Source organism: Osmerus eperlanus, chromosome 4, assembly GCF_963692335.1.
Source record: "Osmerus eperlanus chromosome 4, fOsmEpe2.1, whole genome shotgun sequence".
Taxonomy (NCBI): Eukaryota; Metazoa; Chordata; class Actinopteri; order Osmeriformes; family Osmeridae; genus Osmerus; species Osmerus eperlanus.
The window spans coordinates 12,340,860-12,367,485 of NC_085021.1; the positions used below are offsets into that span (position 1 = coordinate 12,340,860).

The window sequence follows — 26,626 nt, forward strand, 5'->3', positions numbered from 1 at the left end:
GAACGTTTTGTACAGCCACTGTACTGCCTATGTGCCTGTCCTCTTAGGCGTCTTTCTTGCGTGCCAGTGGCAATGAGTACATGTTTGAATAAGCAGGCTTGGACAGATGTGCATAATATATAATACTTATTATACAAAATATATGAAGTTGAACAAACACTCACTTTTTCAAACACATCAGAGGCATCCACAATAAGTACCACACACTGACAACCGTCGTGAATACGTTTCCATGCTATTTTAAACATACTGGGCATGAAGAGTGTAATTTAGCTCTAGTGCTATTCAGAAATCCTACTTTGGAACCATTGTTTGTTCAACATAACACGGAACGTTTTTGAATAAAACTGATATTCCCACGTTTCTCATACTTGGCAATCCAGTGTGGTGGATCAGGAAGAACTGGGTGAGCAGGTTCTCTCCCTCAGGGCCTGAGCCAGGGAACAGTTTGTAATACTGCTGCAGTCTCTATTGTCTCTCATGACACACAGGAAGGTGTTGCCCCTCAGCCAAGTCCTCTGTTATTCAACGGCATGCAGTACTCTACATACACATCCCCAATGTGTGTGTTCATTAATGTCAAACAGAGAGCAGATTAAGGTGTAATGAGGGAGGTGTGAATTGTGTGTGAGGTCTGATGGGTGTCTGTGTGGAAACACCCTTCATTATTTGTGGGAGTGTAGATTGGTCGTCATTGAGGAGGGCAACAGTCTTCTCAGCAGGTTGTGCATGGTGCTCTGTGTTGGGGCAGGGTGAGGTGCGTTTGGCTCCCAGTTCCCTCTCTGCCTCAACCTGTGACCATGACGCGAGCGCACCGAGGAGCTGTGAGGGCGTTCCTGGGCCCGCACAGCAGGGACAGGAACACTCCGTCTCTGCTGAACACTGCTGAGAAGGAGGGGAGGACAGTCATTTGGCCTATCATAGGAAAACTAAATACTGGAAGTTACCATGGTTTCATTGTGTTAAATCAATAAAGCTCTTGTGTATTTTGGTGTATGTTATAACCTGTTAAGTCCTGTAGTTCTTACACTCAACCAATGCAGCAGACACTGATGAACGAATATATATTGCTCCTGTATGTGAAATAAATATTTAATGAAACATTCCTGGACCGCAGCATATCTGTGATTTTTTTGGGCTACGTAACATGATAGGCAACATACTTTCAATTACAGATGGAAGAGATTTATGACAGCACCAGATAGAGTGGAGAGATTAGTAAATGTTTATAAAGGAGTTGTAGTACCTTGTTATTTTTGTGTAAGAAATTCTATTGAAGTTCTATTTAACTTTGCTAATGGTCTCTGTATATCTCCCAAAGTGCATTGTGGGTGGTGATGCACTGACCAGATTCTGGACCATCAAGACCCGGTGTTTCCTCAGGTCCTCCACAGCTGCCCGTACGTCAGGCTTGATCCCTCGCACACACAGCTGCAGCAACCAGAGTAGCGACACAAACGTTCCCGACCGGCCCACACCTGCGCTGATAGACATGCACAGGGACCAAATGAGCTACTTTGGATACAGACATAGAATGCCAGTAAGTTGTGTGTCTGAGTAAACGTGGTTGGGATGACGGAGGGATGAAAAGACCAATTCAGACCTGCAGTGCACCACAGCTGGCCCCAGACGTGGCAAGGCGTCGAGATGCTGCCGCACGTGCTCAGTGAAGACACAGAGAGAAGAGGCATCTTTGGGCACCCCATGATCCGGCCAGACAGGATAGTAATAGTGTGTGATTACCCGCTCTGCTGGACAGCCCCACTTCAGCACCACACACACACACACGTACACACATGCAATTAACATCACACTGTTAGATCTCCTTCCTGTTGTTTTAATCTTTTAATATGATGTAGCTGGGACTCACATGTCGCAGGTGAATGGTGGTGATAAAATAATCTGGACCGCGTTTACGTTCCAATGTGCTCACTTGGAATAATCCAAAACAGGCTGTCCCTTGCTCCAGAGGCCAGTACTGGTCACACAACACCTGAGGAGACCCAAAAACACATACATTATGGGCTGAATGAACAGAAATACTGTTAATGCAGGTAAACCACTACAATGGAAAAGCCTTTTTGACACTGATACAAAATCTTACCATGCTGTTATGTTTTAGAGCAGTCACCATGACGATTACTCTGACGTTTTGCTCCCACACCATCCTCCAGAAATCAGCTATGGTGTTACACAAAGGCCCCTGGGTACAGACAAAGTCTCTCTCCGAACATCCACCCTGCGAGAGGCACATGTGGAGTGGCCATGTAGACAGGTTGATAGAAACAACCAGATCATTCATAGAGTAGGAAGAACTGAGCAATTACTTACAGGGACAAAACTAGCATTGATATAATCGGAGTGCTGGGAATCTTGAAGTGACAGCCTCACCCGGCAGTGGTCATCTGCAACCCGATGAGATCAGGGAATGGCATTCATACAGAATATGCTTTTTGTGGAGTTGCTGATGGCATTTTCTTGATCATTATGTATCTACACACTGAGGAGGTATAGGCTAAGGTGTGGGGATGTTTGTGTTTATGCTGTGTCAATTATTACTATAGGCTCTAATTACAAGGCAATATGGCAGGGTATCTGTTCTTCTCTCTGTTGGCCTCCAGATCTCCTGTCCTGGTAGGGAACTCTTTCCCAACATCATTGAGTGACTTCAGAAAAGAACACAGAAAACAATTGATCAAAAACACTGCAAGAAGATTGTGGATTTGAAGGGAGTCTGGCACTGTTGGATACACTCTTGAGCTTTACCTCAAACTCCTGCCTAAAGCCATTGTTGTTACTGGCAGAAAGTGACTGACAGCGCAGTTGTAGTTCCTGGTAGACCTGCGAAGATATTCTCGACCTGCAGAACAACATTGACATGTGCTTTAAAGGTGAGCTACTGTACTTTGCAAAAAAACCACAGGCAGGATTTTCTCATACAATTTTAGAGATAGAAGTCAAGGAAGTTACCTCATTCTGCATTAGGAAAGTATAGTTTAACTTGAGTCCCCAACGGGACCAAGAAAAGAAGACTGGCGTTATGATCTCATAGTAGACATGTGACCAGACAACAGGAACCCAACACACTGGTGAGGTTGATCCTCTATGCTGTTCCTATGGTAGAAAGGAAAAACTTGTTTTTGTGTGTTAAACCTAGAATATCTCACATCTAGCTGGTCCCAACAAGTTTCCCTGCCTCGTCCCATCCCCCAACAGGTAAATAGGAATTTGAGACTGAAAGATCGTTTCACATTAAACACACAAATAACCCTTTAAATGGGTGTTCTGATGGAGGGGGGGGTGGGAGTATGCTATAGAAAGAGCAAAACAGTTTCACATGTTAGCTGGTCAACAGAAACACAGTAAAATGTACATTCCTTCAATATTTGCTTCTAGAGCTTCTGTCCCATTTAACATAAAATATTGAAATACACACCATCACCAACTTACATTCTAAAACACATTACTAAACAATTGCTAAAGAAAGTTAAATGCTTTGACACCAATAGATAAAAGCAGTCCCAACACGAAACAGCAATAGTACAGCAGAACTGAGCCAGTGTTAGTTTTACCTTCCTAAATGTCCCTGCTCCAAGAGCAGAGGCAATGTGGGGACTCCTGAGAAAGAATCATGGAATAAGAAGAATTTATACAAATGCAGGTTTTACTGGGGTTTCCAATTCCGATTCTGCCTTCAGATCTTCAATTCTGCCTTCAGGTCTTGTCCCTCTTCCTTCGGTCCTCCCCGTCTGTCTAGTGGCTGAGGTAGAAAGGTGGGTGGATACACCTTTTTTAAAACTGGTATCTGCCTACATAAACCAGTTATGATTTAAGCTTTGCTTATGGCTTTCAGGTAGTTTGTTACATCTATTTGCAATATAACATAACTGCATATAGCATATAGAAAAACTGTATAAAAAATAAATTCCCCTGAGATAAAGGATCTATGAAAGCTTCTTTGTTGTTGTTGCAATAATTGTTGTATCACTGTTAACTTTTTCAATGTATCCGAGCACAAACCCCAGCTTAGGAAACCAAGAACCAGAGTAATTTGGAAATGTAATCCAGGTCATGAAAATCAAATGATTTAATAACTGACTGTGATAAGTGATTTGGTATAGTTTTGGAAGCCAGGACTGAAGCAAATCCACGGTGAAAGCCTGTTATGTAAAACTATGGTAATTACAAAAGTTTCCTAACCACACAATCCCTGTAGTTTGCCCTGAAGTGGGTATACAGTCTTTATCTTCTGCTGCTTATAACACTCTTATTTGAAATAAACTGAAACATCATCAAACATCCGAGGGGAGTCTGTATCATGATGCATTTGCGCCATCATCTGGCCACCGCGTCACCCTACATTTTCTAAAGGTGTGGAACGTGACAGGAAGGCTTGTCGAGCGAAGGTCGCGCAGGTGAAGAGAAGAGGAGGGGGGGGGGAAAGGATTCCGCTTACTATTGATCTTACCTGAACTACTTATTAGTTTGAAATGCAATACTGAATGACTTTCTGCCGCACTAGGCATGTGAGTAAGCCCTTGGCCTCAGAATGTCTGACATGCTTTCCGCATTTGACCAAAAAAGAATACTGAGATCTGAATGCTACACCACTGGCGCAAACCACGCTTTCGAAAGATTATTTTGATTATCTAAACAAAACTAACTGCACAGTGGCGAAATCGAAAGTATGGTGATGTTTTTACTGGATTAAAAGTAACAATGTCACGAAATTCATAGGGCTGAAAAACACTTCCTGGTGTCGTAGACATACAAAGATAGCCATACGTTTACTGATTTGAAGTTATAATTTGATGTTTTAAACAATATAAATGGATTTACGACCACACGATGCGCTAAGGAAGGTAAGAACATGATGTATCTCCATTGTTTGTCATTTGGCGGAATTATATCCTGCAATATGGTTGGAGACTTTAGGCTACAGTTCGATAACTTCAGGTGTTCCGAGTACAAATAGTTATTGAGACATTGCTCTGTAAAAATGTAGTTTTATCATGTACACTATCATTATGTTGCGTTTCAGCGCTTCCAATTCTTTTTTCAGTGTCCCATGTTAAGGCACAGAGACCGCAACCAGAAGTCAGTGGATCACAGGCTGGATGAGGGTCACAGCAAACGAGCTCCTCAGGTAGGCCCACTTCTAGTTATCTGCTCTCAGGATGTTGTAGGCACACACTGGTAGCCTAATTCACAAATCTGCAGGGTTTCTTTAGTCACTTAAGTGAAGTAAAGCACTTGAAATAAGTCTTTTTTGAAGGAGTCTTGTTTTCTAAAAGGTTCAACATTTTCTGTGGGAAGACTTTGCATGTCCCATTGAACATTTTGTTGATAGTGCTTTGCATCATCCACATTGCATAGTTAGTTTAGTACAATATTTGTCACCTTGTTTTTATTGCAGTCTTTTTGGTGAGTACAACATTCATTGTGTATTTTTTAGCCATGTTCTTGTATTCTCAGGATAAGAGAAGTCCCTTCAGACGGGTGAGAAGTCCATCCAGACCCAGAATCTCTAGTTCCTTCAGACCCAGGTTTGGGGGATTATACCGGCCTCGGTAAGACCTGATTGGCTTTTGGAGTGAAGATCAAATCAAAATGTATTTGTATAGCCCTTTTTACACGCAAGCATGTCACAGAGGGCTTCACATACGCCCATAGAACTGCCCCTCAACCAACCTAAACCCTCAAGGAAGACTCCAAGATCAAATCTTTACTGTTATATGTTATGTTCTGAGCTTGATTCAGATGACAAACTACGCTGTATCTATGGGTCTGGTTCTGTGTCTACAAATATCTTGTGTTTTGAGGAAATATGTTCTTTTTATTGTACAGTTTCATTCGGGATGAGCGTGTGTTCCGGAAGCCTAACTTCAGCTTCGGGTTCCAGAGGTACAACCATTTCACCCCCCGGCCACAGTACTCCTGGAGGGACCAACCAGGACCCAGGCCCTCAGCGTCAACTCTGCCCCCCAGAAGCCAGAACATTAGCAAGCAGCGAATTGCAAACAGCAGCTCTCCAGCAACATCTAAAGAACACTCCAGTACGTCTCTCTTTACTGGATTGTTGGGAGAATCATTTGTCTGTAGAATACAAACTTGTATGTTGGACCTTAGAAGTGAATTGTGAAATCCGTGTACCTATTGGAAAATTCATTCGATGTTCAGATTCGAGCACGACCCTATTCTTAAAGTTGAAATTAAATTTACATCATCATTGGCACTGGGTCTCACAACAAGACAAACAGCATTACATAAAATTCTACAAAGACACTGGTAACTTTAGGGTTCGTTGACTAGGATGAAGCGGTTGAACACAACCCTGTTCCTTTAGTCTCTTCTCATCTTGTGACCCTTAGATGGCAGTGTTATCAAGAAATTATCAATTGAAGCTATTTGCATTGCAGCTATGCAATCTGTACGTGGTGAATTTACGCACCTCATCATCACTTCTGGTGGCGATGCCACCTGGCACTATGTAACACAGGCCACTAATACTTATAATGTAACACAATGATGCCATTATGCAACTGATAGTAAATCCATTATACTGCCAGTGATATATCCATCAGCATATAGCCTCAGCTCTGGATCACCTGTGCCAGTGAAAATGTTAGAAATGTGTCATGTTAATGGTAATATGTTAATTAAGTGCTAGCATCATTGTAAACAAATAGAGGATGTCAGATATTCCAAGCTGTGTCACTATAGCGAGAAATTCATTTGTGTTGTGGTTTCATAGAACCTTTTTCACTGACTTTTTGACTGTAGGTTTTGATGAATGTGTACAGCTGGGTGTAGAGGCCATATCTTTCATCTCTTTGATGTTGTGTTTGAGATGTATCTCAATCCTGTGCCATGGTGATATATCTGTGATCTCCCTCCCATCTCAGTCAGCTGCTCTGGCTCTGCACAGCCTGCAGTACTGTGGAGGTGTGTGCATGTGTGTTGTGTGTGAAGAACAGGTTTCTCTGTGCCTGAGAGATGTGCTATAATGGTGACTCATCGGTGTGGTGTTGTATAGCGAGAGAAAGAGAAAGAAAAAGAGAGAGAGAGAGCGAGAGAAAGAGAGAGAGAGAAAAGGACTGGGCTTAGAGCCAGCTGTATATAATGAGCCATAACAAAGCTATCGCCTCACATAGGAACACCGCAGTCAAGTGTTGCGAGGCAGATTTCTCAAATCATACCCAATGGATTCTGCTTAAAGAAACATTAATTTTAGCCCCTGCTGCCTGCAGACAATAACTATCTCTATGACAGAAGAAATATGCCAGGAAAATGGAGAGGAGAGGTCTTGGGAAAATGTTATCAAAGAGAATGCCATGTTGGCTCCTCCCTGAAAACCTCCAGTGGTCTCAGCGTTATCAATGGAAGATATTAGACCAACTACTAGTGCTGTGTACAGATTGAGTCTGTGTTTCTCACAGGACAGTAGATATCTGGGTTTGTTGAAGATATGTACTGTGTGTGTTTCACAGGTACACCCAGGTTGTCTAAAGGTTCCAGCCGAGAGAAGGAGAAGCTGTCCCTGTCTATCACTGTAAGTGTGTGTGCGTGCCTGTGTGTGTGTGTATGTGTTGTATGTGTTTGTAAGCATTAGATGGAGATAAGCTCTAAGCGCCTCTGTAATGTGAATGAGAGAAACAGAGAGGGCCCAGGTGTTGAACAAGGGGGTGAAATTGAAAGTTGTGATAATTAGGTTTCTTGACCCAGACACGGAGACGAGAGAAGGTTGTCTCTTTCAGTTTACGCATACTGATGATTCAGATGCCCCTGGCTTCCTCATCTCCCAGAGTACTGTGGAGGTCTCTCAAAGACAAGGCCAAAAAGATGAGTCACAAGCTGGCACACAGTAAACAGTCACTGGGACACAAATGTGGCATGAATATGACAGAGGGGTACAATGTAACTACTGGCTATCCAACTAACACTACAGAAAAGTAAGAACACTTCATTGACAACAGCAACCGCTGTCAAATATTTGTTCATAAAATTAATGATTTAATGTATGAAGTGCCTCCCTACATGATTACGTGATCATAGGTTTGGGTTATTATTACAGTCAACAGTTTTCTAGTGTCGTTTGTGTTGATTTAAAATGTATCTGTGAAATAATCATCAGGCTGAATAAATATTGTATTGGATAGGGATATTGTTTTGACAACGGTGCTTTTTGGTGTTGTCACAATATCAGCCAATAATTGCAAGTGTGTTTGGTTAACTGTCTGTCTGTCTGTCTGTCTGTCTGCTGCTCTCTCTCTCTCTCTCTCTCTCTCTCTCTCTCTCTCTCTCTCTCTCTCTCTCTCTCTCTCTCTCTCTCTCTCTCTCTCTCTCTCTCTCTCTCTTTCTCTTTCTCTTTCTCTTTCTCTTTCTCTCTATTTCTCTCTCCCTATCTCAATATTGCTGTCTCTCTAGGTCTCTCAGGACACCAAAGGAGGTGAGAAAGAAAGCAGAGAAAGGGTGAGAGAGATCCCCTCGACAGTGAGTCGGGCAGCAGCAAGAAACCGAGCCATTCAGGAGAAGAGGAGGGAGATAGAAGAGGTAATACTACTGTTTATAGAAAGAGACACTTAAAGAAAGCGACACCACATTTAAGATGTTAGGCTAAAGAAGTAGGGAGAGAGAAAAAGACGGATACGAAGAGAAAAAGAAATGAAGAGAGATAGATGGGTAGTAGGATCAAGAGAGAGAGCAAGTCACTGAGAGTGATGGAGAATGATCTTGAGAGAGTAGGACAGTGGAGAGAGGCTGATGTGCTCAGTGGGAGAGGAGATCAAGGTTGTGGACCTCTGTAAACAATGATAGACACTCAAACAAAGATGGAGGTAAGAAATCCCATGGAGGACAGAGTTACGAGGAGGACAGGGGGAGGTTTAAAACTAGTAACAGATAACATCAAATAACTTCAATTATGAACAACAGCACCCCAAATTCTTGTCTCAATTCTTATGCTTTCATTCAGGTCAAATGTGATTCACAGTGGTTTACAAAATTAAGCTTGAAGGCATGTCTCGCCAAAGGCAATTGGTTGGAACTAGATTGTTGGAACATAATTGTCTGGAAATGTGTGGCATGCTCCAAAAGTTTGAAATGGACATTCCACTTGCACTGAGCTCTCTGTTTTGCTAAGCAACCCTCATTAGCCTCATTACATTACACAATAAGTTTATAGGGGACAAAACATAACTTTTTTACTGAACCAATCCTACCTATTGTACCTTTTTAAGAGAAATTAAAAGAAAGGAAGGGGGAGTTGGAGAGAAAGAGAGAACGCAAGAGGATTTTTCTGTACTGCAGTAATTCAAAACATTTATTTAGGAAACAGACAGCCTGGGGCTTGTCCTGTTTCTCCTGGTCATCTTCATAAACCAGATGAGACAGTGGCCGCAGCCTGCTGTTTCTCCAATATCCGAATGTCTCAGGACTCTCCGTGGACTGATTACACCTAAAGAACAAAACTGCTCCAGAGGTGCCTTGTCCAAGTTCAATCAAAATCACTGACTCACCATCCCAGGGCTGCTGCCTTGTTGAACAATGGGACTCGTCCACGTGTCGTACTGCAGGATTCAGAAGCAATGTGACAACACATCACATGGAGTTGTGTCAATGGGCTGTGAGTGTACGTGTGTATATATGTGTGTGTGTGGGGCTCTGCATCCACTCAACTGAAGAGAAGGCCTCTCTTGCTCTTCATATCTCCATGGTTACTAGAGAAGGTAGGCTTTGTGAGAAAGCAGTCTGGCAACAGGTAGCTGATGCAGACATACACCGTCAGGCACACACAAGCTCACAGGCTCTCTCTGACACATACATACATGCACATGCACAGCCCCCCCACACCCACACACACCCATACCCACAGTGCCCTTGTGTCATGTGCAGTGGGAACAGCTGCTGTGTGAGTGCTGCTTTAGACTGCTAATCCACTCAGTGGTAATGGTATACACATGACTTGACTGTCCTTGAACCTTCAAGAATTTCCTACAGTGCTCTCTCAAGCCCCCATTTTTTCCTTCTTTCCTTGCCATCTTTATCTCCATTCCTCTCTCCCTCTCAGGACCATCTTTCTACCTATCCTCCTCTGTTCCATACTGTTCTTAATCCTATCCTCAGTTTTGCCCCCCTTTGGTAATCAAGACAACCATCTGTGCAACACTCCTTCACCATGGCAAATGAGTCATGATGTTAACACACGTCTCACATGCAGTGAAGAGAACTCTAGTTCTAGATCCAACTCTAGTTCTCAACAAACTGCCGGCTAGGCTGATGGTGTGTTTGCATGTTGCAGGTGTACCGTCAGGATTGTGATACATTTGGTGTGGTGGTGAGGATGCTGATAGCGAAAGACCCATCTCTGGAGCTGTCCATCCAGACATCCCTGCAGGACAACCTCAAGGAGATAGGCCTGCGCTGTGTGGATGCCATGCAGCAGTTCATAACAGACTACGACTCCAAAGAACCATCTCCAATGTGACACACGCTCCTCTTGGCTACTTACCTTACATTCCCCTGGCTTGATGAATCAACTCACCCTTTAAAATGTGTAGAGTGCTGACTGGATGGCCATGGCCTGTGGAATGTAGACTGTACGTGGTGCATGAGGGCACTGGACACTACCGTCTGTGACAGCTAGTCCCCCAGTGAACTGGCCTGTCCTTGTCAGCTGTCAAAGTCACTCCTGGTGCTCTTGGATTTGGTTCAACCTGCCTGATATGTCTGCTACTGGAACAGCCGTGTTTACAGTACTCAGAAACATTCTATATTTCTGTTTTGATTACATACTGGCTCTCTAGAATGATTCTGAATTAAAAACTTATAATTATGTGGATGTATTGAAATGATAACTTTATCATAATTAAGAAAAACAAATCCCACAAAAAGAGTGCACAACTTTTTTTAAACCAAATGGTCACTTCAACCAACTGCTTCTTTGACATTTTTGTTTTGGATTGTACATGTTCAGATGGCCTGAACCTGATCGTTTTTCATGCTCTGTGAAATAGGCTTCTATGAGTCCAGTCTGTGTGGATTTATGTAGGGAGTGACCCAAAGAAGGAACCAGGAGTTATTGTGTAATAAAGCATTGATCCTGCCTGATGGGTGATCATTGAACAGACAATTATTCAGGCTGAGCAGAATGCTGATGAGCAGATGGTGTTTCTACACCCGAGACTGGACACATGTCAGGAAGGAGAAGGCCTGTCAGTCAAGCTCACCAACCAAACTGAACCAACACATTGCACCTCACTACAACCCCCCCCCCCCCCCCCCCCCACACACACACAACCACCTGCTTGAAGACCAGGGGAGGAAGGAGACACCACCCTTTCACTCTTCAGTGAAGTAAACTTTAATTCCAATAGGTGACAACATCAACAAATGAACATGCAAGAATCTCTATCTCTACATAATGTTATACAAATAATGATTCTTTAGATACAAAATATATAAATATTTAGGACAATATGTACAGAACATTTACATTACTACATCCATAACTTAAATAACATAATTATTTGACTGTATATACATTTAACAGGTTTCATTCTTAACATTATTTATTCATATTATTAATCTAGAGGTAACCGTCAAAAACAAAGCATGTTGCGGGGAAAAACGAGACCGTACCTGACGTTACTGAGCCTGAATGGTCAAGGAGCCGACTGGTCAGAGTCCTTGAGAAAGCATGGAGAGCAGGCTATGTAGAGCACAAGGTTAAACAGACTAGTAGCTATACAAGGTCAGAACACTGGGTCAGCTAACCAATGCCATACCCAGCAGCTCTGGTAGAACACGACAACACAGCAGAGAACCTAGCACGTATTGACCACAAGCACACCATCATGTGTTGATTTCTGGTTAGTCTGGTTAGTCCACAGCCTACACACCAGCATGTGTATGAGGGTAAACAACACACACACACACACACACACACACACACACACACACACACACACACACACACACACACTTCAAGCCTGAAGTGTGTGCTGAGGCTTTTTGCTAGTGATCATTCCTCATTATTTAGAATGCTTTTTCAATTAGCTCCTTTAACTGTAGAACACACACACTGTACACACACTAATAGTTTACCCTTCATTTGACTAAACCATTCTTAAGCTAAATATTAATCGTATAACAATAATGTTCTGTTTGTGCCACCTTAAGTCACCTGACTCCCTATCATTGTAAACATTCCAGTTGTGTAAGGCAGCTCAGCCTACGACAACATCATACTGTGGAGGTATACACAAACAATAGCCCCAATGCAGGACCAGTTGTGTAAGCTCACACACATCAAACATGTGCATCTCTTTATCATCCCTCCTCAAACTCTCTTTCTCTGTTTCACACATGCTCTCTTTTACTCTCCATTTTACTCACCCTCCCACTCCCTCTTTCTCTACCTACCTCTCCCTGTCCCTTTCACACACTGCTTTGGTCTCTCTCTCTCCCTCCCTCCCTTTCCCTCTCACCCTCCCACTCCCTTTCCCATCTCTCTGTCTCTCTGTCACTTTCTCTCCCACCCACTCTCTTTCCCCTCCGTCCCTCTGCTTCTCTTGGTTCTAGGAGATGACGCAGTTCTTGCTCTTCCTCCTGTGGCGTGTGTGGAGCTGTCCATGCATCTGGCCGTGGTGATGCTGCCCGTGCAGGGGCCCGTGCAGGGGTCCGTGCAGGGGTCCGTGCAGGGGTCCGTGCAGGGCAGGGTGCCCGGCCAGACCAGAAGGGCTGTAGCGGTGGCGCAGCTCCTCGTTGTTAAGGTAACGCAGCTGCACAGGCCTGGGAATGGGCTCACCTAGGAAGTAGCCCTCGTCTTCCTCAGACTCAGAGGATGAAGAGCAGCTGGAGCACCAGGGGTCCCCTCCCTCACCGTAGCCCTCCCCCCAGTATGGCCCCCCGAGACCCAGGGGCTGGCCGCCGGCCCCACCTGCGTTCTGCAGGGTGAGGTCAGAGGTGGTGCGAGGGCAGGGCCTGTAGGGCTGCTGTCTGTACCCGCCGGGACCCCCCAGACCAAACATCTCCCTGGCCGTGTGGCCGGAGGGGAGGCGATCATAGTCCTCCTGGACACGGCGATGGGGCGGTTCCACCATGTGGCTTGGCCTATCGGCAGCCAGGTGCAGGGCGTTGTCAGAACGAGAGCGGCGGGAGCGCTTGTGGTGGCGCCCGCTGCGATGGTGGCCTTTGCCGGGGTTACCACGGTGGTGCTTGCGACGCCCCGCTGGGGGTTGCTGCTGCGGTTGCTGCTGAGATACGGGATCTGGCGCGTTGACCCGTCGACGGGGGGTTCTCTCACTCAGGGGGGGTAGTCGCAGGTTACCACTGCTGCCCATCAGCCCCACACAACCTTTGCCCTCAAAGGCCGGGGGCTGGGGGGCGTCCCAGTACTGGAGGGGGTATCCCACCCGAGGAGCGTCCAGGTTCCCGTAGGGCCGAGAGGAGGACAGGGACTCGGTGCTGCGGAACTGGACAGAGGAACTGAGTGTGCCCATGTTGCTCTTCTCAGACACGTTCATGCCTGAGTCCTTACTCAGATCTGGCATGGAGAACCTAGACAGGTGCTCCTGACGCTTAGTACCCCCATCCAGAGAGTTACCTGGGGAAACACACACACACAGGTGATCTTATATTCCTTTGTTTATACAATTTATAGCCTTACTAGTTCTTCTCTATTCTATTAAAGGTGAAAGGGTACTCTACCTGTGGCATTGGACATGGTTAGGGACTCTATGGAGCCGTGGGGGGTCTGCTCCAGAGGGGTGAGGGGCTCGTTGAAGCTCAGGCCATTGATGGGGTTCCTGTTCCTGGTCAGAGGGGGTCGGCTGTCCCTCTGGAAGCCGTGCAGGCTAATGCTTCTCTTATCGGGGAATCCCTGGTTCTGGCTGGACATCTCGTTGAAGCTCATTTGGGTCCGCAGCTTGGTGGGCCTAAATTCATCCTGACTGTGGTGGATCCAGTTCTCGTTGAAGGAGTGTCCCCTTAGTGCAGCCATGGGGGTCCTCTTGGTGTTGCCCTGCTCCTTAACCCAGGACTCAGGCCTCTTCCCTGGGTTGACCGGGCTCTGGGCTGGGGGGTGTGAGTTGGGGCTGGGGCTGTAGCCCTGCCTGGGATTACACTGCCCCAGGAGCTGCAGGGGTGTGGGGGTGGGAGAGGGGTCACGGGGAGAGCCCTCATAGGCAGGGGGGTAGGGTTCGTCCCGGCTCATCCACACCTGGTTCAGGCTAGGAGTGCGGCTAGGGGTGCGGCTAGGGGTGCGACTGGGAGTGCGGCTGGGCGTGCGGCTGGGGGTCTGGCTAGAGGAGAGGCTCAGACGGTCCATCTGGACAGACATGGGGTCCAGTTCAGCAGAGAGGCGGTCCGGCATGGGAGGTGGGGGGTTCTGTCGTACCTCGGCACTCCTACGATCTGGATCAGCGCTGCGACGCTCCTGTTTCCCGATCTTGGTGCTGTGGCGAGATTCGCGGGAGCGGGCGCTCTGGAAGGCTGAGTCAGAGGAGTCGGACTCATCCGGATCCTGATCCATCAATGGGTTGAAGTGATTAGATATATCTATTACTATTTATTTCCACTAAATATGAAAAATAAACATCTATTTCTACAGTAAAGTGCACTGTATCATACCTGCCCAGCGCTGCAGGACCGAGAGCAGAAGATCTGTCCCTGCTTGGGCAGGAAGGGCCGTCCCAGCAGGGAACGCTTACAGCGGGCACAGCAGAAACACTCTTCTGTGGCGTGCCAATGCTGCCCATCATACGTCATCTGGCCCTGGTCTATTCCTAGGACAAAAAGAGACAAACAGAAGCAGAGAAAGAGAAAAAGAAGAAATTACATCAGTAAGCAGAGGACAGATCTAACTTTAAGGACTGAGATAAAGACATTATGTCTGGTGCAAGATTGTAACACCCTCTTGTAATGAACACAGTCAAGCAGGCAGTCTCAGGTGATTTAGCTTACTCACAGCTAATATGTAAAACATGCGCCTCAATATGTTAATGGAATTTACTGAAAGAATTGAGATACAACACCAACAGTGGGACTAATTTCCCTGTAGACGGCGTCTCTGCGATTTCCCACCCCAGCACTACGCATCTGCAGCCTTTACTGTAATAGCAGGAGAAGGGCTTTGAATGGAGCCCCCCTGAGCCAGGGAAAGAAATCATCTCTCACAGGCTCCATCTGGTCACAACATGGTGTGCTCCGCTTTGAATGGATCCCCGTTCGCTCTATTCTTATTGGGACCTGGAAGGATAATGATCACCCACACCTCCCTGCTCCACTCTGCCCTGTCTCCCCGCAGCTGCAGGCCCGCTGCTGAGAGGGAGCCGTGGGGTGAGGGGCGGCACAACTCCCCTCACACTACATCTACATTGTTTCCTATCCAGATGTTGATTATGTCGGTGACGTGGTTGGAATGTGTGCCACTCAATGAATACAATATTACATTTACATTTAGTCATTTAGCAGACGCTCTTATCCAGAGCGACTTACAGTAAGTACAGGGACATTTCCCCGAGGCAAGTAGGGTGAAGTGCCTTGCCCAAGGACACAACGTCATTTGGCACGGCCGGGAATCGAACTGGCAACCTTCAGATTACTAGCCCGATTCCCTAACCGTTTAGCCACCTGACTCCCAATATGCGCTGGAAGAGTGTAGAGAGAGGCACATTACGCTGGTCGTGTACCTATGTGTTCTCCACAGGCGTCGCAGTACTCTGCGTAGAGGGATTCAAAGCAGTTGCAGCAGTGAGGTCGTCCGTCCTTCATGATGTAGCGCTGGCCGCCCAGGGTGGCCTCACACTCAAAGCAGCAGAAGTGCTTCATGTGCCAGTGTCGGCCCTCTGCCTCAGTGCACTCATCAGCAAAGATGATCTGTAACGCAGAACAACCTCTTATCATTAACAATTACACAGAGTTACCTCACTATCACCAAAGTACTGTTAAACCTTGATTATTGTAAATAAAGAGTGAGGCTCTCTCTAGTTTCCACCATCCACCCCCCGCACCCCCCTTTACCTGAGGACCCAAAGCCCAGAGGGCCTCACCTCATCACAGGCACAGCAGCGGGGCTTTAGCCTCTCAGCATGGTGTCTGCCACAGTAGATTTTCCCATCCTGGTAGAAGTAGATGAGGTCCACAAGTAGCTCCTCACACATGCTGCAGACGAAGCAGTGAGGGTGCCAGCACTGGCCATGTCCCGACCGAGAAGCAAACACCACAATGTCTCCCCCGTTCACCTGCCCTCCACACTGAGGCGGAGTAAAGAGAGGTGGAAAGAGAGAGGGAGAGAGAAATGGAAGAGCAGAGGAAAAGGGTGGGCGGGAGATCAGTGACATGAAATGAATAATCCAGTCTTTTTAAATGTAAAGTGCACAATCTCATCACTGAGGGCTGCTATTTCAAACCCTCTGATATGACATCAAAAGACAAGCTCAAGGAGGGGAAACATGCATCTCATTAAGACAAGCATTGAGTCTGATTCCACATGATGCAGTGGTGGCACAGACTAAATGTCTGTGTCAGGTGCAGGGTAGATTGAAGACAGTGACATCCAGAGACAGACAGTAACCCATACCTGTTCACAGACAGCCCCACTGATTGTGAGCGGGAAGGGTCGGACGTTGCCTCTGCCCAGGTTGTCTCTCTTGCGTTGGTTGCTGAAAAGTTTGAGTTCTCTCTTCTCCTCTTCATCCAGGGTGTTACAGTAGCGCACCTGGGAAGCACAACCACACAGCAGCTCAGACTCAGGGGGTGAGGATGGATCATCTTTGGTTGTAGAGTGCTGGTTGTCTTTCAGGTCAAGGTCAAAAGGTATGTGACATTGTTTACAGGATGTTTGGAAACTCAGATTGGTGGGGTTTGATTATTTGGTTCCTTTATGCTAGGCAAGATCAATCAACAACAGATATTTCATAGGAATTATTCAAATATTTTTTTTTAACCTATATCTGCTGTTTTTGTAAATGAATGTTCCTTGGTATTTCTTTTAGGGGTGTGGAGAGTCTTACGGCACCTCGTTGTCATGTGGGGGCAGCTGGTGAAGCAGCTGTTTAATGCGATGTTTCTCTCCTGGACTGTTCACATAAGGCACCTTGTCCTCAGGAAGGGAACTGTAGTACTGATGCACCTGAGACACAAACACACAGGACAGGACATGTATTGACATGTATGTAAACCATCTCTGTATTTCTACAGAGTACTCAGTCATGTACACGATTATTGTTTTCTGTTGCAATACAAATTTAATGTGTAACATTATTGATTGTACAACTCCCGGGTATGTTAAAGGTTTATTTGGAAGTAACTTTTATCATTGTAAGCTACAATTTAATAGCTTCTTCCCATTAAGAGTAATTCTAAAAAACACTCATAACAGCTTTAATATCCTAACAATAATCATCACTCGACATACAGCTAAGCTTTTAATGAGATATTAACATTTACTGATGAGGTATTAGTGTTTTATGTTTTATATATTTACAGTAATATTGTATCAGGTTAGAGGAGGACCATGTCCACTGGGGAGCTGTAATGGTTAGATCCTCACAGGTAAACCTGAAAGCTGTTACCAATCCATTTTCTCTGGTCAATTAGGGAGGTTGTGTTATTGTTCTGTCCTCCATAAACCTTGCCCTTGAAGACAGCACCTGGGACTAAAAGCATCAGGAAAATAGAATCTAGAGGCATTGCAGCAAAGGCTGCACTGGAGAACAATGAGCAGCTTCAGTCTCAGTAGGCAACATAATACTCAAATTAATACACTATTGAACCATGCTCCGTTCTGTGTCCAATTTAAAAAAAAACATTCAAATAACCTTCCATTGTACTTGATGACGGTACTGGTGGAAAGCTTCTTTTTATAGTAGCCAATTATTTTATGACTCAATAAATATATCCCTGTCAGTGGAGTAAACTCCTTCCACAGAGTAAATGTTCTGAAGTCCTTGATTAAATAACAATTCAGTACGAGCGAAAGTGAACAAACTTCTAACCTAGTCTCAAAAGACAGGCAGTCTCAATTGCCTTCATCTCCGGTTGGTAGAGGGTGAGCCGCTGCATCTCACAGCATCCTGTCAAGATGGCTGCCTCGAGTAAATAACTATCATCATGGCCTGCCTGTCATCTATTAACAGAGCCCCAGGAGGGCCGCTGCATTATAGCCACTGTAGAGCTAAACTCAGAAGCCAGACCTTTTAACTCCAACCCCATGGAAACAGAGCACAAAAACATCACAGCTCTATTATCTGGACAGAGCTCTTCTATCAAGAAATAACTGATCACGTTTACATCCTTTTCTCTGACAGGTTTAACTGTCCTTTATTGTTTCTAGACGTGAGGATAGAATTGTCAGGACAGAGTGTTGGAGCCTGGTTCTGGTACCAGTCCTGCTGTATGGTTGACAGCACAGAGGCCCCCATCTGCTGTGCTCCAGTGAGAATTAAGATGTGTGACATTTCCAATGGTCAGTGATTCATTTGGTCTACAGCAACCAAACTACACTCTCAAATAATCAAATGTAAAGATTTTTTTTACAAATTGTACCTTTATTTTTTTCCAGAAAAAGCCTGGATAATTACAAACAGCATGCAGGTATTCCACTCAGACAATAAACCAATAATCCACCACCTCGTGGTCTAGTCATGGTTGTCTTTTCATTAGGCTGTGACCCTCTGAGCTCACACTGTTTCATCTCCAACAATGACAATTGACTAATTTCTTCACAATTACTCTTCCATGAAATGTTTGACAGTTAATTTTCTATGCTTCGTTTGTTCATCTGACCCCCATCCCCGACTCTTTCTCTGAAGACATTTGGCACTTAAGCACCATAAAGGGGATTTTAAAGACAGTTATCTGTCTGTTACACCAATCAGTGAGTCCCATGCTCAGATCATTACGGATATGACACACACACACAGCTACAAATAATGTAATTGTCCTGACCGATACAGTTCCATTAGTTCCAGTGTGGGGCAGTGTGAAGCCTTGCTGGGCTTTCTGGGTGCGTCCTCACCTGCTCTGGGCTGAGTCCGGGGGGCGCCCAGGCGTACTCCTCCAGGGCACAGCCGGAGTCATCGTCAGAGGTGGAGTTCCTCTGGAAGTCGTACATCAGCTTGGTGACGTTCTTCTCCATCTCCAGAGGCATGGTTGTCACAACATGCTCTTCTCGCTGACACTTACAGTGGACACAGATCTTCCTGCAAACGACGAGTAGAGAGAGAGAGAGAGAGAGAGAGAGAGAGAGAGAGAGATAGAAGGAGGGGGGGGGAGTTTCTTATCAGCATTCCAGACTGCAGCTGCACACTGCAGAATCAATTTTCCCAGTGGTATATACCAGGACTATGGGAAGTGAAATCACTGAATATTACACGTAAACACTTCATTAGAGGCAATTATGCGTGTACAGTATACAGCTAGTGAGGACACACACACACAGGCACACCCTCTACTAAACAGTTTAATGCATTCAAGGTTTTTGCCAGTATGAATCTCAGAACTACCTTATATAATACCTTCTATATTACAAATAAAGAACACATCAATGTATATGTACATGCTATCGACAAGTCAATCATGGTTATGGCTTGAGAAAAGTGTTGACAGTATAGATTAGAATGAGCTTGTTAGATAATTTATATCAATCATAATCATCAGCGCTGAGGCAATGGGTGGAAAGAGAGAGAGGATGTGGCTGGAGATAGAAACAGCTGCACACATTACTAATGCATGAATGATTAACTGGATAAGGTATTGCTGGCATCAACAGAAATATAGAATTGAAAGGCAATTAATTTAGGGAACAATTGGCACATTTGGTGGAGTAAGTGCTGGAGCTGGAAATGTATTCCTAGTGGAACTGTCACCCAACTTCAAACAAACATCCCCATATGTAGCTCATGATCATATTAAGCAAAACTGTGCTTTTGGTCCTGGAGTGATCATCATGTGACTGTGACAGAATCAGTCCCACATGATGGACCTGAGGAAGACAGGACCTATACAGCAACAACAACATTCCTCAGAGAGCCCTATTGCCATCTTCTTGGTGCTGTCTACAGGATCCACAGCTAAACTAAGCTCTCAGAGTTTAGAAGTTTCTGGAAACATGTCAATGTATGTTTTTGTACATTTGTGTATAAAGGTGACATACCAAAAGAGAACTCAACCCCATAAACTGACACTTAGTGAGTCAGCCTGCAGCAAGTACAGCAGTGTTTAACACTTCATACCTAAGATGGCCACTGATAGAGAAAATAAAATAGTGTGAGTGTATGTGTGTTTGTGTGTCTGTGTGTGTGTGTGTGTGTGTGGGGAAGGGTGGGGTGGGTGGGGAAGGGGTTACTGTTACATCATCACCCATGTATGGAGGCTGAGTGGAGAGTAGCCCCCCAGGGAAACCTGGTGAGAGTGTGTGTTTGAAGTAACACACCCTTACTCTTACTGAGTGGTTGGTTGCACTCAATCCTCTGATCTGCCCCAGCAACACAAGCAGTCAAAGTTGGTGTTTTTGTCTGATCTAGTGTGTGTACACTGTACATGTCTGCCAAGAGAGATTGGGCTATCCATCGCTCATCGCACAATCCTATCCATGAGAGGTAACTATCACTCGCAGAGCCCCATTAGGTCTGTCTGTATGTCCATCTAGCTGATTTGATTTGATCTGATCAGTTAGACAGCCGTAAAGATTGAAGGGCTGTGGCTAGAAGGGATTGGTAGTTTTGTAACTCAGTAGCCTGATTTCATTAGCATATGATATCTTTCCTCAGCTGCAGTCTATTCCGAAGCTTTCTAAGGTATGGGAAGATACACAGACAACACGAGAGAGAGAGAGAGAGAGAGAGAGAGAGAGAGAGAGAGAGAGAGAGAGAGAGAGAGAGAGAGAGAGAGAGAGAGAGAGAGAGAGAGAGAGAGAGAGAGGAGAGAAAGATATACATACTTTCCCCCTTTCCCTCCTCCCTTCATCCTTGTGTGGATCTGACAGGCTCTGTGTGGGTGTGCATGAGAGAGAGATAGAGACGGAGCGGGAGGGAGTGATAGAGAGAAAGAAAGCTCTTATTTATGTAAAAGCTGACATGAGAGGAGGTGCTGGGCTTACGAAGGGAGCCTGACCAAGGCTGCATTAACTCCTCACTGTCAGAACACTGCCAGTCAGAGCACTGTGCTCATCATGTGACCGACGGATTACCAACATCATCTTGCCTTGTACTTCATGTATCATCAGGATTCATCTTCTATATGAAGGTTCCAACAAAACGCTTGTGTACAAAATCTTTCATCTCAAAGCATCAAAAAGCTGGTGTGAAACATCAGATGTGGCTAACCCACACAGTCCAAACATTGACTGGTGACATCAGCTTGTTGACTCAATCCTCAATGCCAGTCAGAATGTGCATAACTTAAGTGTAATCATGACCTGTCCTGTACTTGTTGAGGACATAAGTCTGAAATTGCCTGTCTTATGAAGTGGCCTCATTCCTCTTTCCTCGCCTCCACTCTGCGTCAGTCAGCAAGTAGCTAGGAGTGTAGAGCGAGATGACAAAGCATCATAATTGTTCTTCACAAGCACTCTGATATAAGCACATGCAAGGATATTATAGCATAGAGCAAGCCTTGTAAAAACTTCCAGAGTTATCTACGCATACATACAGGCATCGTAAGATATAAAGGTTCCTTCGTTCATTCCAAGAAGCTCATTAGGAGATATCACCATCCCTCAGGCTTTCTCCTGCCAGTCTTCACAGCTGGACAGAGAGCACAGTGACATTGATGTCCAGAATGGACAGATCTATAGGGCTAATAAAGCTACCTGCTGCCTTGACGAAACAGACAGCCACTCTTCTCGCCATCTCTCTTTAGTTCTGGTCTAATTTCTAATGACTGAATTTTACAGTGGCAGAGGGACTTTGTATGTTCAGTTCATCTAATGAAATATTAAAACCAGAATATTCAATGTGTGAATTCGATATTTTCAACAGCTGTGGGTGTCTCTGTATGTGTATAGTGCTCCTCTTGTTAAACAAGGGACTGATTTTGTTTCCCCCTCTAGGCACGCAGTGTCCTTCCTTTGCTATACTGTAAAACATCAAACACTTTCATAATGTGCCCTGTGGCCACTCAGAGAGAAGTGTAACACAAATGCATAAATTTACTGATTAGCTTAGAGGTCACCTAAAGATAAATTGAAAATCCGGAAGTATTGAGTTGGTGGACAGACTGTATGAGAATAATTAAATATATTCTAAAGAAGGAGGCCTCTACTAATGGCAGGCAGTAGTGACGTAAGTGCATGGTTGCTGATACTAGTTCTGGATTAGAACATCATTGATATTCATACGAGATAAGGCTGATGTAGAAGAACTTATCCAAATAGAGAGTGCCTGTTCTCTTGTACAGAGAGTTGATGAACTTGTGTGCACATGTGCATAGTTGTCCTCCCCTTCACAGGACTCTGTGGTTCTAACTAGCTAACACAGAGCCAGACAACTGTTATTTATTTAGTCATTTAGCAGACGCTCTTATCCAGAGCGACTTACAGTAAGTACAGGGACATTCCCCCCGAGGCAAATAGGGTGTAGTGCCTTGCCCAAGGACAAAACGTCCTTTGGCACAGCCGGGAATCCAACTGGCAACCTTCTGATTACTAGCCCGATTCCCTCACCGCTCAGCCACCTGACTCACTGTCAATGTAATGGGACAACAGACGGATGTTAGCTGACACCAGCCCACTCACCCCTATGAGTTTCCTGAAGTAAAAGGACTTCCAAATCACACAGGCTTCAGGAGTTAGTGGACTCTCTAAACAAGTAAAGTATTTCTGCTACTTGATTGGGCAAACAGCTACTATTTCTGTAACTGCTGGAACATAAGTTGTGTGTATTAACCTGAGGCTCACACTACCAGATGCAAAAGTGACTTACAGTTGTGAAGGACAAAGCTCACAAAGGAAGAAACCCAATTACACAATGACTGGTCTTTAAAGAACGAACCACTAAACTCCTGTTGGGATTTGGTAGAATGTCATCATATCTCTAGTCCTCTGTACTACAATAAGCAGAATAAAGCTCATGACATTTTAATAGTGTGAATCAAGAGCAGCACACCCCAAAGCAGGAGGGTGGGGTTCTAACCCGGTACTCCACAAATGGTGTTGGTGTTGAAGTCCTCCCCTGCATTTACACCAGCACAAATGTCAATGCCCCCCCCCCAACTCACAGCCAGCCCTGATTAATAATGAAGAGCGATAGGAGCGGGGGAGGGAAAGAGGAAAGGAGCAACGTCAGACCCCCCCCGCCCACACACACACACACACACAAACACTGCAAACCAACCAGCCACCCCAACTCCTGTCGTATGCCAGTGGCGCTGGTCGTCATGGTGTCGGGTTGGATGAGTAGCTACGGTAACCCTTGTCTAAGTCTCCATAGCTTGTCGAAGTGAGTAATGAGAGAGAAAACTCAATTACAGGATGGCAGTGGTGGCAGGAGTCAACAGGAAATTTGTCATTTGTTTATTTAAGTGTGGGGACATGCAGATGCAATGGCTGATCAAGTAATGAGAAAGACAGCGAGAGAGGGAGAGAAACAGAGAGAGACAGAGAAAGGGAAAGAGAGAGATATGATAAAATATGAAAGGAATTGTTTGTTGATGAGGGGAGTGAAGTGTTGACTATATTTTTGTGGAACAATTTATGGATGTGATTAAGTTGAATCAATTTGTCCAGGTTTAAATCATCCAAGCAGCCTCTCTGTTTCTGCTCCTCCTCTCTCCCCTCCCTCTGATTTCCTCCTCCTAAGTTAAGATGCATGCTACATTGCTGAAGGTCCTTGGGGGCAGATGTATGTTTGTGTGTGTGATGTGGCCTCTGTGGGCCCTCTGAAGCCTGGTGTAGAGATTACATTCAAGGACAGTAAAACTGGATGTGCATGAGTTAAAACACAGCTACTGCACTATAGTATGTTGCTGTTCCACTCTTGCAGAGCCGGGCAGCCAATAGCTCTGACAAGATTTCTAACACATTCTGCAGAGAATACAGGACCCACAAGTGGGTTTTGAAAGTGTATTTTGAACTTAATTCCTAAAAACTGTTGGAAGCAATTATCAATGATGAAGCTAGGTGATTTGAACTACATGATACTGAATATGAACTGTTTGAAGAAAGTATTTACCACATAACAGTGGACAGTTTATATACAGCACCAATCAGATCATAATCCAATCAAGGGCATTAAATACTTAAACAGCTTATAAGAATCAGCCTTAACGAGACATTAATTGAAAGCACATGACCCTATTGGAATGAAAGCTACATGACTGAAGTGCCTGGGAACTAGGAGTAGCAATGTGCGAAGAGTAAAAACCAGGAGGATTCTATCGAATTGCCTGCATTTAGTTGATCAATTGATAAAAGATGTAGAAAAGTGTATTTTACATCATAGACTTTCTTTTATCAAAGTCTTATATTAAAATTAGTTTTATAGAGACAACATTAAAAGCTATACACCATTATACCTAACACTGCTTATGCAAGTTTGTGAATTCACAGGGAAAAAGGGAGAAAGCCTCAGTGGAAGCCCTGACAGCCTTTCCAGAACATTCTCTGTTAGCACTGTATCATAGATGGATACAGCTATTCACATTTATTTTGATACAGTAATATACTGATTGAGTGCCTTACATTTCATATATGCAACAGACACCGGTACACACACTTCCACATGCACATACACACACACACACCCACACTATCATGCATCTCCTTGATGTTCTAATTGCTGGGGGCCTGTTCCTGAAACCGAAAGTAGAACTCTCTTACCTACAGACACACAACATTTCTCTGGATCTCGAAAGCAGTAATTAATGGGTGACAAATTCCTGCTCTTCTACCAGAGTGTGTGGGATGACCTAGAAAAGAACACCCAGTTTTCACAAGGCAAATCACACTTACACTCCCGTGTCGCAGTCAGGGGTCTGTGTATCAATACTAAACAGAGACAAATGAAGTCTGTCTTAGCCCCACCTTTATCTCTCATCAAGCTATACATAAGACATTGTGCCAAACTAAAACTACAGTACAGACAAGCCTGCAAGATGCTATAAGAAGAGGGCTTGGGACCAGTCACAAGGGCTATGTCCATAATTGTGATGGAGCTCATAATACCGGAACAACATATATTGTCACAGGAAACAAGCAAGAATCTATCCTCTGTGTGTAGACTACAGGAGGATTATTCTAGAAAGAATGAAGGAACATTTCCTCCTCCAGCTACTGTAAGTATGCACAACATGACATTCCTACAACACAAACATGCTTAGGGTGCCGTCTTTATTTTGGGCCCATTATTATTTGAGTGTGTGTGTGTGAGTGAGTGAGTGAGTGAGTGAGTGAGTGAGTGTGTGTGTGTGTGTGTGTGTGTGTGTGTGAGTGTGTGTGTGTGTGTGTGTGTGTGTGAGTGTGTGTGTGACTGAGTGAGTGAGTAAGTGAGAAAGAGAGCAAGAGACAGAGAGGAAAAGAGGGAGTAAGAAGAGGGTGTGAGTGTGTGATGCATGTGTTAAGTGTGAGAGAGAATGGAGTCTGTTGCTATGCATTTTTACACGTCTCCACCTCCCACCAGCCTCTGAGCAGAAGAAAGCAGAGCACAGAATACAGTATCACAGCAGAGCAGAGCAGAGAATACAGTATTACAGCAGAGCAGAGCACAGAATACAGTATTACAGCAGAGCAGAGCACAGTATACAGTATTACAGCAGAGCAGAGCACAGAATACAGTATTACAGCAGAGCAGAGAATGTCAGTGCAGAGCAGAGAACAGCAGAGTAGAGAATACAGTAGCATAACACAACACTGCATATAACATACTAAACACTACATAGCTGAGATGAACTCTTAGTGTGATGCAACCATACTTCAGCTCTGAAGCCTCCATACACCATTAGGTCACGTCCACATTCACTCTTCTTATAGAGGAGGGATATGAACCCCTTGACTGTTTAAGGTAATGTTCCAGAGGGCCTCAGTATTCTTTCTGTTCTATGTACCTGGAAAACCTGGCCATGGTTACATAACCAATGAAGTTGGATGCATTTGTAGGCTGAAGTGAAAGTGCCCCTGTCAGTCTTTTTCACACCCAAAAGATCTCCAAGATTGAAATATATTCCACTTTTGGAGCATTTAATTCTCAAATGAGATTTTTCCTATTTCTCTTTAAAGGGGACTATTTTATTGTTCTTTTACCACTATTTGCTCTTGTATGCCGACTGTCTATAGGTTGGACTAGATGGGACAGATGTGAGCTGGGTTGTGAGCACCATTGCTTTGTCCCCTAAAATAAATCATGTCACTTGAATCCAAATTCATTTCCCTAATTTCTCCTTTATTGGCAGTGAAATGTGTGTAAGCAGAGGGGATTGCCGAAGTGTGAATGCTGCCATATGGGAAACATGTACTGGTCACCATACACATGCAAAGTGTTATGCATATGAAAGAGATGTCTTCTGGTGTTTTATCTGAATCTTACTGTAGCTTGCTGTTAAGCGGTTGGGTTTCTTTGTTGTTGTCATGTAGAGTTAGTGGAATGGGAGAGTGTGGAGAGAGGTTGGGAGGTGAGCAGCAGCGACTGGG

The 26,626-nt window shown here is 44.8% G+C and overlaps 3 protein-coding genes across 7 annotated transcripts in view; 1 reads left to right on the forward strand and 2 right to left on the reverse strand.

Moving 5' to 3' along the window:
• Positions 1 to 103: 103 nt before the first annotated feature.
• On the reverse strand, positions 104 to 3,762 carry LOC134018842 (receptor-type tyrosine-protein phosphatase V-like). 3 transcript variants are annotated; one of them, XM_062459125.1, is made up of 11 exons: positions 3,573 to 3,762; positions 2,971 to 3,114; positions 2,767 to 2,860; positions 2,576 to 2,666; positions 2,332 to 2,405; positions 2,105 to 2,239; positions 1,871 to 1,993; positions 1,604 to 1,764; positions 1,348 to 1,483; positions 1,006 to 1,073; positions 104 to 885 (listed from the first exon to the last, which is right to left on the reverse strand). In XM_062459125.1, the coding sequence occupies exons 2-11, from the start codon at positions 2,973 to 2,975 to the stop codon at positions 666 to 668; spliced, it is 1,107 nt and encodes a 368-aa protein (XP_062315109.1). In that variant the 5' UTR covers positions 2,976 to 3,114; positions 3,573 to 3,762; the 3' UTR covers positions 104 to 665. The 3 variants fall into 3 exon arrangements, with proteins under 3 accessions (XP_062315109.1, XP_062315110.1, XP_062315111.1); XM_062459126.1 differs by having other exon boundaries at positions 104 to 882; positions 3,573 to 3,761; XM_062459127.1 differs by lacking the exon at positions 2,332 to 2,405 and having other exon boundaries at positions 3,573 to 3,761.
• A 617-nt stretch (positions 3,763 to 4,379) lies between these two features.
• On the forward strand, positions 4,380 to 10,834 carry LOC134018843 (periphilin-1-like). 2 transcript variants are annotated; one of them, XM_062459129.1, is made up of 7 exons: positions 4,380 to 4,526; positions 5,063 to 5,146; positions 5,476 to 5,570; positions 5,848 to 6,056; positions 7,491 to 7,552; positions 8,428 to 8,553; positions 10,301 to 10,834. In XM_062459129.1, the coding sequence occupies exons 1-7, from the start codon at positions 4,503 to 4,505 to the stop codon at positions 10,484 to 10,486; spliced, it is 786 nt and encodes a 261-aa protein (XP_062315113.1). In that variant the 5' UTR covers positions 4,380 to 4,502; the 3' UTR covers positions 10,487 to 10,834. The 2 variants fall into 2 exon arrangements, with proteins under 2 accessions (XP_062315113.1, XP_062315112.1); XM_062459128.1 differs by having other exon boundaries at positions 4,396 to 4,862.
• A 1,681-nt stretch (positions 10,835 to 12,515) lies between these two features.
• LOC134018845 (prickle-like protein 2) overlaps positions 12,516 to 26,626 on the reverse strand; it is a 42,383-nt gene continuing 28,272 nt past the window's right edge. For both annotated transcript variants that reach the window (XM_062459144.1, XM_062459145.1), the window contains 8 exons: positions 19,022 to 19,205; positions 17,021 to 17,134; positions 16,583 to 16,720; positions 16,053 to 16,256; positions 15,693 to 15,879; positions 14,632 to 14,786; positions 13,711 to 14,524; positions 12,516 to 13,606 (listed from right to left, as the gene is read on the reverse strand). In XM_062459144.1, coding sequence (XP_062315128.1) covers positions 12,579 to 13,606; positions 13,711 to 14,524; positions 14,632 to 14,786; positions 15,693 to 15,879; positions 16,053 to 16,256; positions 16,583 to 16,720; positions 17,021 to 17,134; positions 19,022 to 19,205 — 2,824 coding nt within the window. In that variant the 3' untranslated portion in view covers positions 12,516 to 12,578. The remainder of the gene's footprint in view (positions 13,607 to 13,710; positions 14,525 to 14,631; positions 14,787 to 15,692; positions 15,880 to 16,052; positions 16,257 to 16,582; positions 16,721 to 17,020; positions 17,135 to 19,021; positions 19,206 to 26,626) is intronic.

Bases quoted from the DNA above. Each gene is read 5' to 3' on its own strand.
- LOC134018842 (XM_062459125.1), bottom strand. The intron at 2,667-2,766 runs GTAAAGCTCAAG...TCTTTTCTGAAG, and splicing joins GCTTTAGGCAGGAGTTTGAG to TCACTCAATGATGTTGGGAA. The intron at 2,240-2,331 runs GTAAGTAATTGC...TGCCTCTCGCAG, and splicing joins TCAATGCTAGTTTTGTCCCT to GGTGGATGTTCGGAGAGAGA.
- LOC134018843 (XM_062459128.1), top strand. From the start codon at position 4,830: ATGGATTTACGACCACACGATGCGCTAAGGAAG. The intron at 6,057-7,490 runs GTACGTCTCTCT...TGTGTTTCACAG, and splicing joins AACATCTAAAGAACACTCCA to GTACACCCAGGTTGTCTAAA. The intron at 7,553-8,427 runs GTAAGTGTGTGT...CTGTCTCTCTAG, and splicing joins AGCTGTCCCTGTCTATCACT to GTCTCTCAGGACACCAAAGG.